The sequence below is a fragment of the Cebus imitator genome, unplaced genomic scaffold (assembly GCF_001604975.1).
Source record: "Cebus imitator isolate Cc_AM_T3 unplaced genomic scaffold, Cebus_imitator-1.0 Scaffold563, whole genome shotgun sequence".
Classification (NCBI taxonomy): Eukaryota; Metazoa; Chordata; class Mammalia; order Primates; family Cebidae; genus Cebus; species Cebus imitator.
The window spans coordinates 1,118,034-1,131,207 of NW_016107878.1; the positions used below are offsets into that span (position 1 = coordinate 1,118,034).

Here is a 13,174-nt window from a genome sequence, read left to right on the forward strand (position 1 = left end):
AAGGGGGGGTGAAATCCTGGAAGAGGAGGAAAGAGGGGGTGAAATCCTGGAGGAGGAAGAAAGAGGGGGTGAAATCCTGGAGGAGGAGGAGGAAAGGGGGGGTGAAATCCTGGAGGAGGAGGAGGAAAGGGGGGGTGAAATCTGGGAGGAGGAGGAGGCGAAACCTCCCTGCTCTTGGGGTTCTATTTTAATCCACAATGATAAGCAGGCGGGCCGAGGTCGCGCTGTAATCAAGCATATCCGACAGGGAGTGGTGGCTCAGGCCTGTAATCCCAGCACTTTGGGAGGCTGAGGTGGGAGGATGACTTGAGTCCAGGAGTTCGAGTCCTGTCTGGGCAATATAGTGAGACCCTGTCTCTACTAAAAGGGAAAAAATATCCCGGTGTGGTGACGTGCACTCGGGGAGCTGAGGCAGGAGCATCCCATGTGTCAAGGCTGCAGTGAACCATGACTGCACCACTGGACTCCAGCCTGAGTGACAGAGCAAGACCCTATCTCAAAGAAAAAAACAAAAACCTAAAAACAAAAGAAATCTGAGTCCATATGGAAGCAGCTGACAGACGAGAGGACATCCCCGTCAGCAGGTGTGTGGCACAGGGTGAGGCAGGCACAGCGGGATGAGAGGGCAGGCCGTCCCAGCATGGCAAAGGCAGTGGGGATTTGGAGTGACTGTACATGGTGGGGGGAGGACAGGTGAATGGCAGTGCATGGTGTTTGAGGGGTCAGCATGGTGGCAGGAATGCTTTTTCCTAAATGGAGCGCCCCACTTGAATATGCATGTGCTTTATAAATGGAAGCACTGATTCACGCACAGAACGGGATTCATTTTCCCGGGGGTCTGCCGGGAGGTGGGCCAGGTTGCAGGGGTCAGCCCTCGGGGTGATGGCATCAGCTGATCTACTTGGTGCCAGTCCTCGGGGAGAGGCGGACAGGGGTGCCGACGTCCACACCCCGGGAGAGACCGGGAAAGGCCACCACAACCCCACCCTATTTTCTTCTCCGCTCTACTTGCAACATGGCATTCACTGTGGATTAAACGATAAACCGCTTCGGGCCATGGGGCCAGTGTGCTTCCCTCTTCCTCATTCACGCTCCCCCAGAAATCACAGAGCTCACTGTAGCCTGTATTGATTTTGGCACATGCCACTTTTTCAAAGGCCATGCTGAATGTCCGGTGCCAGCACTCCACCACCAGGTGCTTGAGAGGACGCAGAGACGGCACCCTCCCTGTGCCCGGAGCCCACCCCACCACTCCCTGCCTGGCAGGGAAGCCCACCCACACAAGACGAGTCAAGTGAGGGCTCCAGTTGTGCCTGAAGGGTCATGGGCACTGCGAGAGGCTCTCACTCAAAGACTTAAAGCTTCAGTTCCGCTGGAAGGCGAGGCTCAGAAACAGCACTCACCCAGAAGCAGCAGTGGGCCCAGACAGCAGCGGATGAGGGGCTGCACCTGGGGGGAGGAGGGCAGCCCAGGTGCTTCTCCAGCACCAACTCCCAGCAGGCGGGCACTGGGACCTCGGCGCAGACTCACTCGGCAGCTCCTGGCTGGCTCCTCCGGGCAGGGTTCCAGGAACCATCTTGTGTCCCTGGCTACACAGAGGACTCAGCCCCACAAGGGATTTCACGTGGGAACAATGCCTGCTTTGTTGCTGAGAGCTCACACCCGTGGGATTTCTGGTTTCGGCCTCCAGGGGCTTTGTTTGTCTTGAACAGAGGGAAGTAAAGTGGTCTTTGGAAGGTTCCAGAAACAACCAGGCTCCCATGAGAAGACTAAACCCTGAGGAGGCTCTGGCTTTCACGAGGAGGTGCTGTGGGTTAAGTCCAGCCTGGAGCAGGGCTGTGGCTCCATCCGTCACTCCAACCGGTCTCCAATGCCTCCAGCAAAGTGGGCACAACAGCTGCTGGGGAGGGAGCACCCGCCCTGCACGGGGAGGGAGCACCCGCCCTGCACAGGGATGGTCACCCGTCAAGGAAGGCATCACACAGGCAGGGAGGCAGGGTCCAGCCGGGTGCAGGAGGCCCCTGATCTCCAGACACCCTTGCCCCACTGCCAAGGAAGCAGCTTGCTGGCTGAGATGGCCGGGGCCTTCCTCCTGTGCAGCTGATGAGAGCTTCCGAATATGGGTAGCACTGGCAGGAGGGTGGACCCGGGAGAAAGGAAACAGAAATGGACCCTTGTGGGCACCCCTTGGGTTGGAGACCAGCCCACAATGTCTCACTTCACAAGTGGTGTTTGTGGCCCCTGACAGGTGGGACCCCAAGGCTCAACAGCACAGCGTGAATGGGGAAAGGGACGTGATTCTGACCCATGCCAGGAAGAATGTGGCCAGGCTGCTCCCACGCAGCACTACCTGCTGGCTGACTGCCCGCCGCGAATTTGATGTGCAGGTGCAAATCAGCGCAGTACCAGACAGTTGGTGGCACGCCCAACGCCAGCATCCCAGGGCTTCCATCCAGCAGGTTCCAAGGCACAAGGCTGGGTGCCCCCAGGACACTGGCTCTGCCCCTCACTGGCTCTGGAGTCCGACACTCCAGTTCCCATCTGTAAACTGGGATTAAGCAAAACCCTCCTCATGACTAGGAGGGAGCAGTGGGGCTCCCGGGGCAGCTGGTGCCCTCTACCTCCTCCACCTGCAGGTTCCATTCTGTGTTCCGTGTGAGCTCATGGGACACACACCCTCTGGACTGTGTGCCATCATCAACAAAGATGCTCTTAGTGCTGTCTGCTGCAAGGCTGCAAGAGAACTACAGGAAACTCGCCTAGAGGCCGTAACACAGTGCCTGGCACATGGTAATGTTGGGAAGTCATAAAACACCTCCCAGTGTGGCTCCCACAGGTGGAAGGTGTCCTTAGACACACATCACATGAGGGTCAGTGCCTGACATGAGCCATTTCCTCTGACTTCCTGATTCAGACTCTGGGGCCTGGGGTCTGAAACGCACACAGGGCGCTCCCCCAGTCCCCCTGCCCTCCCTCTAGTATCAATAAGCAAGAACAGCAAATAAAGGGATCGAATGGCTAAAACCCCGCAGCCCGAGCATGGGTCCTCTGGCGGTGGTTACGGGGTTCTCTACCATTGAGAGGTTAACACTGAGAAATGCTGCACCCAGGGGCTCAGAAGTCCTGGCCAAGGGACCCAAAATAGAAAAGCCACCCCAGAAAATACCCAGTTTAGGCAGGGCACAGTAGCTCACACCTGTAATCCCAGCACTTTGGGAGGCTGAGGCGGGCAGATCACCTGAGGTCAAGAGTTTGAGACCAGCCTGGCCAACATGGTGAAATCCCATCTCTACTAAAAATACAAAAAAAAAAAAAATTATCTGGGCATGGTGGCAGGTGCCTGTAATCCCAGCTACTCAGGAGGTTGAGGCCAGAGAATCACTTGAATCTGGAGGTGGGAGGCAGAGGTTGCAGTGAGCTAAGACTGCACCATTGCACTCCAGCCTGGGCGACAGAGTAAGAATCCTTCTCAAACAAACAACAACACGATGGGACTCTGCCCCTCAACCTCTTTCCACCATAATTGTGAGGCCTCCCCAGCCATGTGGAACTGCGAGTCCATTAAACCTGCTTTTCATTATAAATTAGAGCAGGTGCGGTGGCTCACACCTGTAATCCCACTACTTTGGGAGGCTGAGGCGGGTGGATCACCTGAGGTCGGGAGTTCGAGACCAGCCTGACCAACATGGAGAAACTCGGTCTCTACTAAAAATATAAAACTAGCTAGGCATGGTGGTGCATGCCTGTAATCCCAGCTGCTCGGGAGGCTGAGGCACGTGAATCGCTTGAACCCGAGAGGCTGCAGTGAGCCGAGACGGCACCATTGCACTCCAGCCTGGACAACAACAGTGAAACTCTGTCTCAAAATAAAGAAATAAATAACTCGGGTAATCAGCAGTGTCGTTATTAGCAGCCTGAGAATGGGCTAATACAATGTCTCAGGAGAGACAGGGAGCCAGGCCCTGCACGTGGACTCCACCCTCCCAGCCCAAGTTCTGTTCATCTGCAAAGCCAAACAGATGGCCAAATCTAACTACATGATGGAGCCAGTGAAACCCACCCGTGTGCCATGCAAACCAACAGTAAGCACAAGCTGACAGCCAGCCGGGACCAGGCCGGGAGAAACGTCGGGGAAGCAACAGGGACCCAGCACAGACACGAAATGAACCAGAGGAAGCAAGGCAGCACGCAAGCCTCAGACGGTCTCCAAGCTGCATGAAAACACATCACAATTAAAAGAAGGAATATTATGCAGCCATCAAAAACGATGAGTTTGTGTCCTTTGTAGGGATATGGATGAACCTGGAAACCATCATTCTCAGCAAACTGACACAAGAACAGAAAATCAAACACCGCATGTTCTCACTCATAGGCGGGTGTTGAACAATGAGAACACCTGGACACAGGGAGGGGAGCACTACACACCGGGGTCTCTGGGGGGGAACTAGGGGAGGGACAGCAGGGGGTGGGGAGTTGGGGAGAGATAGCATGGGGAGAAATGCCAGATATAGGTGAAGGGGAGGAAGGCAGCAAATCACACTGCCATGTGTGTACCTATGCAACAATCTTGCATGTTCTTCACATGTACCCCAGAACCTAAAATGCAATTAAAAAAAAGAAGGAACACCCCCACAAATGCTTTATGCCTGGGAGGACAAAAATAAGACAGAACACCTACCAAATAAAGAGTGTTTTCAAAAGGAGAGAGTGTGGGGCTATAGGAACAAACAAAAAGTCGAAAGAGCATGACTAGAGTAAATTAGAAATTACAAAGGACAGAACGGGTCCGCCTGAAAATACGACAATTAAAGGCTCAAGAACATCACGGCAGGCCAGGCGTGGTGGTTCACACCTGTAATCCTAGCACTATGAGAGGTGGATCACCTGAGGTTGGGAGTTCGAGACCAGCCTGGCCAACATGGCAAAACCCCATCTCTATTAAAAATACAAAAAATTAGCCAGGTGTGGTGGTGCACACCTGTAATCCTAGCACTGTGAGAGGCGGATCACCTGAGGTTGGGAGTTCGAGACCAGCCTGGCCAACATGGCAAAACCCCATCTCTATTAAAAATACAAAAAATTAGCCAGGCGTGGTGGTGCACGCCTGTAATCCCAGCTACTCAGGAGGCTGAGGCAGGAGAATCACTTGAACCCGGGAGGCAGAGGTTGCAGTGAGCCAAGATCGCACCACTGTGCTCCAGCCCAGGTGACAGAGGGAGACTCTGTCTCAAATAAATAAATAAATAAATAGAAAAAGAAAGAAGAAAGAAAATCATTACTAGGAAACAAAAATGCCAAGCAATTAAAGTAATGAGAGGAAACGATAACAGGTAAGAACAAGGAAAATCCAACATAGGAATAATTACTATTTCTAAAATAAAGGACCCAACCAATAACACAGAAAAAATAACAAAATACAGGAAAACATCCTTAAAGAGAATCTGAAGTTTTTCTAGGAAAAACCAAGAATGCCCAACACCTAACACTTCTTGGTCTAGTAGCGGGAGCCACTTCTTTAGGAATCTAGTCAAAAAACAAAAACAAACAAAAAAAAACCAATGTCACCTATGAGATGGAAAAAAAATTGGTGGCCTCAGATGTATCCAAAGCAATGTTGAGGGCAAGAAGACAATCAAACAACATCCCCACAGACGGGAAACTGTGACCTAAAAACACAGAGGAGGTCAGGCATGGTGGCTCATGCCTGTAATCCCAACCCTTAGCAAGGCCGAAGCAGGAGGTTTACCTGAGGTCAGGAGTTCAAGAGCAGCCTGGCAACACGGCGAAACCCAGTCTCTACCAAAAATACAAAAAAATAGCCCGGCATGGTGGCAGGTGCCGGTAATCCCAGCTACTTGGGAGGCTAAGGCAGGAGAATCACCTGAACCCGGGAGGCGGAGGTTGTAGTGAGCCAAGATCGTAGTATTGCACGCCAGCCTGGGCAACAGAGCGACATTCCATCTCAAAAACAAAAACAAATACAGAGGAAAAGAGCTTTCAGTCCAAAGGGAACAAGCTGACATTTTCAAAATACACTCAATCCTCATTATTCATGAATTCTGTATCAGGGATGCGCCTACTTGCTAAAATGTATTTGTAACCCCAAAATCAATGCTTTTCGCACAAAGCAGCCAAAGCTTCAGTTGCCCGATGCAGGGGTTCCCGCGAGAGGGTGAACAAGGTAACGAAACAGAAGTCAAAGGAGCGTGGCTGGAGTGCATTAAGAACTTACAAGGAATGAACGGGTCCAGCTAAAAACACAACAATTAAAGGCTCAGGAAAGTCAGGGCAGGCCGGGCACGGTGGTCAGACTTCTCGTTCCGGCCCTCATCTTGCAAACAAGTGTCCGACTGTAGCCCACGGAGTGCCACGGTTCTCCCTCCGTTTGTGCTTTGTGTTGGTGATTTTGCCATTTAAGAGGGGCCCCCGGCCGGGCGAGGTGACTCATGCCTGTAATCCCAGCACTCTGGGAGGCCAAGGCGGGAGGATCACCAAGTCAAGAGATTGAGACCATCCTGGCCAACATGGTGAAACCTCAACTCTACTAAAAAATGCAAAAATTAGCTGGGCGTGGTGGTACACGCCTCTAGTCCCAGCTACTCGGGAGGCTGAGACAGGAGAATCACTTGAATCTGGGAGGCGGATTTTGCAGTGAGCCAAGATTGCACCACAGCACTCCAGCCTGGTGACAGAGCAAGACTCCATCTCAAAAAAAAAAAAAAAAAAAAAAAAAAAAAAAGAGAGAGACAGAGAGCAGAGAGCTGAAGTGCTGTCTGCTTGTTCCCAAGGCAAGAAGGCAGTGATGAGCCTCACAGAGAAAACGTGTCAGAGAGGCACGTGTGAGAGCGCTGTGAGTTCAATGTTAACAAATCCACATTGCATATTACATCAGGCATCTTTAAACAGCAACACACATAAAATAAGATTGTGTCTTGACCTATGGTCAAACATGTGACTGGGGCCTTGCAGGAATGAAACACTGCACTTCCTCTGCGACCCACGGCCGAGGAGTCACGCATTCAGCATCTGTGGCAACGTTTTAGAACACAAGTACCACCGATAACGATCATCAACCACGCATTCACTGAGAAAGCACTGCCCTCAGGAACTCTTCCTAAGAAAACCCACCTAACAAGAATTCCATCCAATCAAAGGCAAGACAACAACCAAAAAAGGATCTGCCGAAGAAAAGGCCATTGCAAAGGCAGGTGATGGCACTGACCCTTGCAAGAGAGACGGCGTGGCTCCGGGGCCTGGGGGCACGGTGGACAGTAAGTGTGAGGGACAGCGGCAGTGTGCACAAGTCACTGTCCACGCCCAACAAGACTCAGGAGGTTGTGGGGAGTGCTTGTGCGCAGACGTGCATGCACCCATGCACACATAACCAGCTCCTCATTTACCAAACGGATGCCCTCTTCTTCCTGGGCTCAGACAACCACAGCATTTCCCAGCCTGCTCTGCAATCAGAGGCAACCTCCTCAGGAAGCCAGGGAAGGTGATGTGTCCTACAAGTTCTGTCTCTTCCCTCTCTCCACTTCTGGGCAGACACAGAGGACCCCGTGGAGGTTTCCAAGCTCTAGGAAATAGCCCAGCTATCGAATGGAAGGAGCCTGGGTCCCTGAATGTCTGTATAGATCAGAACTTCCCACCTCTTCCTCCTGCCAACCCAGGTGGACTGAGAAGAGAGAAAAAAATAAGTCATCTGTGTGTTAAGTGCCTGAGATTTAAAGGCCTTTTACCATAGCAGTGAGCTTAATTTCCCCCTAAGCAATATAGGAAAAGGGCACAGTGAGAAGGGGAAAAAATCTGTAATAAAAAAAACAAAAATTCCTGCCTTCCAGGGTTTCATAATCGCTTCTTTCAACCTCACAGATTTGGATGGAAAAAGTCTCTTGTGACAAAGAAAAAGCATTTCCTTCACCATCTTTCTCTCCTCTTACAGTCAAATAAAGTAACATGGACGATGCTCACTTCTTAATAAGCGTGTGTTCTGAGCTGACACTTACCCCAGTATTTCTAACCATATGCACATCCACCCATGGCCTGTAATCCCGCGGAGGGGCGTGTCGGAATGGGGTGAGCAAGTGTTGATGATGGGACCATCATTGCTAAGCCCAGCATTTGTGCTTTCCTGCCATACTTGAACTTTTTATAACCAGAATTTACAGCTGTTATAAGAGGCATTAAATAACACAGAAGGAACCCCAAAACACCAGCTTATCCTCCTGACAGCCTTTGTACTGCCAGGGCAGCCCCTGGGCCCATGGCATGGCTGGATTAGCTCTGGGCATCAGGCCACCCTGAGCTTCCCCTCCACGGGTGTCAAATCTTTTGACTTCCCTGGGCCACACTGGAAGAATAACTGTCTTCAGCTACACATGAAATACACTAACACTAAAGAGAAATGATGTCCTAAAGAGGAGATAAAAAGTTGCAAGAAAACCCTCAGAATGTTTTCAGAGAGTTCACACATTTGTGTTAGGCTGCAGTCAAAGCTGTCCCAGGCTGCAGGACACGCTTGACCCGGACGGCGAAGCCACGTGGCTGATCTCATTCCTAGAGGGAATGTGTCAGCACATCAGCCCCTCAGCCCGGCTCACGTCTCTCCCAGAGGGAGCAGGGCTGGGGAGGGGCTAAGCAGAGGGTCCCTGCTGGGCTGCAAGCTGCTGGCAAGGGGGAAAGAGGAGACACACATTTAGCCCTCCCTGAGGACCAAGCCCTGGGAGGTGCTAAACCCAGGGCATCTCAGCCCCTCCACAGTGCCAGGAGCCAGGACCTGGGCATGCACCGAGGCACCAGCAACACTCAGCCAGTGGGCAGCACAAGGCTTCCCAACCTCCAGCACTTAGACCCTCTTGCCCATCGTGGCTGGGGCCGGGTGACCATCCTCAGAAGCTGCGGCGGACGCAGAGCATGGGACTCGCATCCTCAAGCACCTGCAGCAGCCGACACCAGCAGCCCACCTCTCCCCATTCCTTTCACCCAGAGCTAAGATGAGAAGGGTCCTCCCAGCTCACTGGGGTACCGGGAGAGCCTTCTAGAAAGCACAGATGAAGCCCGTCAGGGGCCTCCCCCCGATGCCCCTCTGAGTCCTAACTCTTCGGTGTCCAAGATGTCTACTCCACAGCAAAAGGGCTTCAGACCACCTGCCCCACTACTGCCACCACCGCCCACACTCCCCAGGGGACAGATGGCATGTGAAATGGTCTCAGGCCAACCTGAGGAGGTGCCTGTCCACAGCCATCATGTCTGCCCCATGCTTCCGGCTCTGTCCCATGCCTCCTATTTGAGTCCACATGCAGCACAGGCCCCGCCATGAGCAAGAGGGAACGGGGCTGGGCACCTGGCCCCCAGCGTGCTCTGGCGGATTGGACAGCAGATGAAGCCACACTCCATCCTCTGCACACGGAGGTCCCCTGTACGCAAAGCCCAGTCCCCAGGGGCCAATCTCCTAGCGGGAGGCAAACCCAACCACAGGGACCCCCAGGAATAAGGATAGACGTTCAGGGCACAGCCCGCATGGGCCAGGACAGCCTGAGGGCTCTGGGGGTCACAAGAACGACACTGGGCCCAGGGCTGGAGGGACAGGAGGAGGAGGACAGCAGCCACATGGGGAGGGGTGCTCAGAGCTGCACCCCCTGGAAGTGGGGGAGCATGGGACACTGGGCCTCTGGTGTGGTGGAGTCAGGCACCAGGGAAAAGCAGAGCCAGGCCTGAGAGCCTCCTGCACTTCTTGCTAGAAGCCAGCTATGGGTGCACCTGCCACCTGGGTTTCCTCTGCGAGGTTGCGAAGCACCCCTTTCCATCTCTGGGCCCCTGGCCTGAATGTCTGGCACATAGTAGGTGCTCAGTGAATGTTTGTGGATGGAGGTAGGGGCAGTGACAGTGGCAATAAGGAGAGGAGGCAGCAGGGAGTGGAGGCAGGTCCAAGCAGGGAGCCTGGGGGGATGGGGCAGGAGTCTGGAGCAAGGAAGGAGCACAGTGTGCCCGGAGCAAGTGCGACCGCAGGTCTGGGAGGGACCGGAGCGGCACTCTGGTGTTCAAGCCACAGGTGACATCGTCCAGATGTGAACCATGGGGCAGACCACGGGGCTCACCGTCTGCTGCAGGTCATGGATGACGATGCGGATCACCAGCGTGTTGCCCTGGCTCTCCTCTGTCCTGGCACTGCCCGGCTTCTCCGCAGTGGCCCGGATCGTGTCGTAGATGGTCTCTTCTTTGGAGCTGTCTGACTCCGACCCCACGGAGTAGTCGGAGAAGCTCTGGGCCATCTCGTCCTCACTGGATGTCGGACTGCGCGGCATGGCTGCCTGTGTCTTCAAGGCGGAGAGAAGGAAGACAAAGAAGAGGAAATGTGAAAATGAGAGAAAACCTATGGTCACGGTGGGTGCTGGCACGGGAACACACGTGGGCTGGGTGTCATAGTCCGTGTCTGCCAGTGTGACCGCCGGCGAGGGCCCTGTGAGTAGACACATACCGATCCCAGAGGGCAGCCAGAAGTTGCCACCACCTGCTCCTCCGGGGAGTCTGAGCCAGAGGTGGCAGCCGGGACCCAGGAAAACCCCACAAGGTCTGGTACCGGCGCCGTGAAACCCGGCTTTCAAAAGGAACCTGCGCTAGCCGTGGGGATGACCGCAGCTTACAAAGATGCAGCAGAGGGTCACGGGGCTGTCCGGGCTGCCCCAGGTAAGAAAAAGGGCTGCCTTTTGTTTCCCTTTGAGGACAAAGTTGCAGGAGAGGAAGAAACCCCCGCTTCAGGTCAGAATGGCAGCAAGTTCATGCTGTAATGACCCCCTCTGCTTCAAACACAGAGCAATGATAGGTCCTGGGTAAAAATAGAACAAAAAACTAGAGCCAGGCTCACAGATGAGAGAATCTCCTGGGCCCGGACGGGAGCAGAACCCAAAGTCATGAGCAGACTGCAGCCAGCAGACTCAGGGGTCCCCAAGAGGCAGCCAGCAGATTCGGGGGTCCCCAGGAGGCAGGGCAGCTGAGAGGACAGCTTCTTCAAGGCCAAGTGCAATAGAAATTACCCCACAAAGAGCCAGGTCAGGTTGCCAATGACCACCTTAGACCAAGTCTTTTTTTTTTTTTTTTTTTTTTTTNAGGGAGGGAGCGATGCCCCAATTATTTGCATATCCTAAATAACTGCATGGGACATACTTATACTAACAAACTCTGCTGTTCATCTGAAATTCAGGCAGAACTGGGTGCGCTGCATTTTATCTGGTAACACCACGGGAGAGCCAGCGCGGGGTGGTGACGGGGGGCTGTGTTGGATTCTCTAGCCTGGTGAAGACCAGCACGGTCTGGAGGCTCCGCGGAGAATCAAACACCAAGATATCTGGAGATATCAGGTAGATATGTCAGATTTGGAGCAAAAACATGAAATGTATAAACATTATAAATTCACTGATTTTTTGTTTTTTATTGAGATGGTCTCACTCTGTCACCCAAGCTGGAGTGCAGTGGTGCAATCTCGGTTCACTGCAACCTCTGCCTCCTGGGTTCAAGCCATTCTCCTGCCTCAGCCTCCTGAGTAGCTGGGACTACAGGTGCATGCCACCATGACCAGCTAGTTTTTGTATTTTTAGTAGAGACGGGGTTTCACCACGTTGCCAGGATGGTCTCGATCTCCTGCCTTCGTGATCCGCCTTCGCTGGCCTCCCGAAGTGCTGAGATTACAGGTGTGAGCCACCGTACCTGGCTGACCAAGGCCTTTAACAAGGACACAGACCGGATTCTGGGAGCAGCCATCCACTATTTGGTGACCGGATCTGTGACACCCCCCACCTCTGCAGGGCAGGAGTGCAGAAAGGGTTGGATAAAAGTTGGCTTGAAATGGGGACGTAGGTACCTGCTGGAGGAGGCGCCATGCTGAACCAGCAAATCTACCTCCAGGTGCATTCTGCCGAGAAGGGCAAGGCCTCGGGCCCACGGGAAGACACGTGAGATCGCTCCCTACCAAAGCAGCCAGTGGAAATGCACAGTCACCCGGGCACCACTTGATCAAGCTGTGGCCTCTTCATTCCTATGTAATCCACAGCTGTGACAATGAATGAACCCAAGCCACATGTGGGTGATCCCCAAAACATAACACTGTGCAGAAGGAAGGCAATTTGCACAAGGAGTCAAACCACAGACCATCATTTCCAGATAAAGGCTGGAAAGATGCCAGAGTCCTACAGATGGAACGGGGAACACGTGGATTTTCACCCTGCGAATGGCGCCGAAGCAGTCCAACGGAAAGGCACATGCCCAACGCAGGAGAGCAGTTCCCTCTCGGAGGAAGACGGGGTGGGCGGCGCCGGCCACGCTGCGTGTGGAGCCACGCGCTCCGGAAAGCAGTTCCAGCAACTATGGCGCAATGTCAAACTCGATGCCGCTGAGGACACAGAAGTTTGCCATATTATACTCTTGGTTGGAAATCATTCACAAGGAGCAAGAAAGGAGGGCAGAAGTGCAGGGGGCAGAAGAGGCCGCCCCAAAATATGCCACCTGGGCATAAGGACCATCCTGAGCTGAAGATGATGGAGAAGCAGGTGTGGGAACAGCCCGCTGCCTTCCCCGCCGCTTGTGTGCCTCAAAGCAAGATGTAAATTCACAGGGAGTGCCCACCCCCACCACACCAGGAAGGACAGAACTTCATCACTGGAGACAGCTTTAGACCCTTGTCAGCCCCGCCCTGGAGGAACCTATGGAGCCGACTTTACCAACAGACCAGCCTTCCGCTGCGCTTCCTTCCTAGGGACCTGCCGCCCCACAGTGTGCCCTCCAGGAACTCACAGTCCTTGCCCTTTGTCTTGTCCCTTCTCTACAGAGGTTCTCCTCCCGCGCTGAGGCGCTATCCAAGCCCAAGCTCTAGCCACCTTTTGAGACCTCTTCGCAGACGGGTGCCGCATGAGTTCACAACCTGTCTCTTGTGACTCTGTCTTACGTCAACTCAATTTCAGGGCCCCAGATAGAGAACCCAGGAGGGTAGTAGGAAAAGGAATTTCTCCCATGCAGGGAGAAGGGATTGGAAGAAAGGGAGGAGGGGAGGGAGATGGATGGATGGAGGACAGACGGCTGTGTGGGCAGGCGAGAGTGAGGAAAGAAGGGAGGGAGGGAGAAAAGGGAAGAAGGAAAGAAAGGAGGAAAGAAAGGAGGGAGGGAGGGAGAGGAAGGGAGAGAA

At 53.6% G+C, this 13,174-nt stretch overlaps 1 protein-coding gene across 9 annotated transcripts in view; it reads right to left on the bottom strand.

Moving 5' to 3' along the window:
* The window catches only part of SHANK2 (SH3 and multiple ankyrin repeat domains 2), a 688,443-nt gene that overhangs the window by 567,986 nt on the left and 107,283 nt on the right, over positions 1–13,174 (bottom strand). For all 9 annotated transcript variants that reach the window (XM_037733995.1, XM_037734000.1, XM_017515880.2 and 6 more), the window contains exon 3: positions 10,098–10,316. In XM_037733995.1, coding sequence (XP_037589923.1) covers positions 10,098–10,304 — 207 coding nt within the window. In that variant the 5' untranslated portion in view covers positions 10,305–10,316. The remainder of the gene's footprint in view (positions 1–10,097; positions 10,317–13,174) is intronic.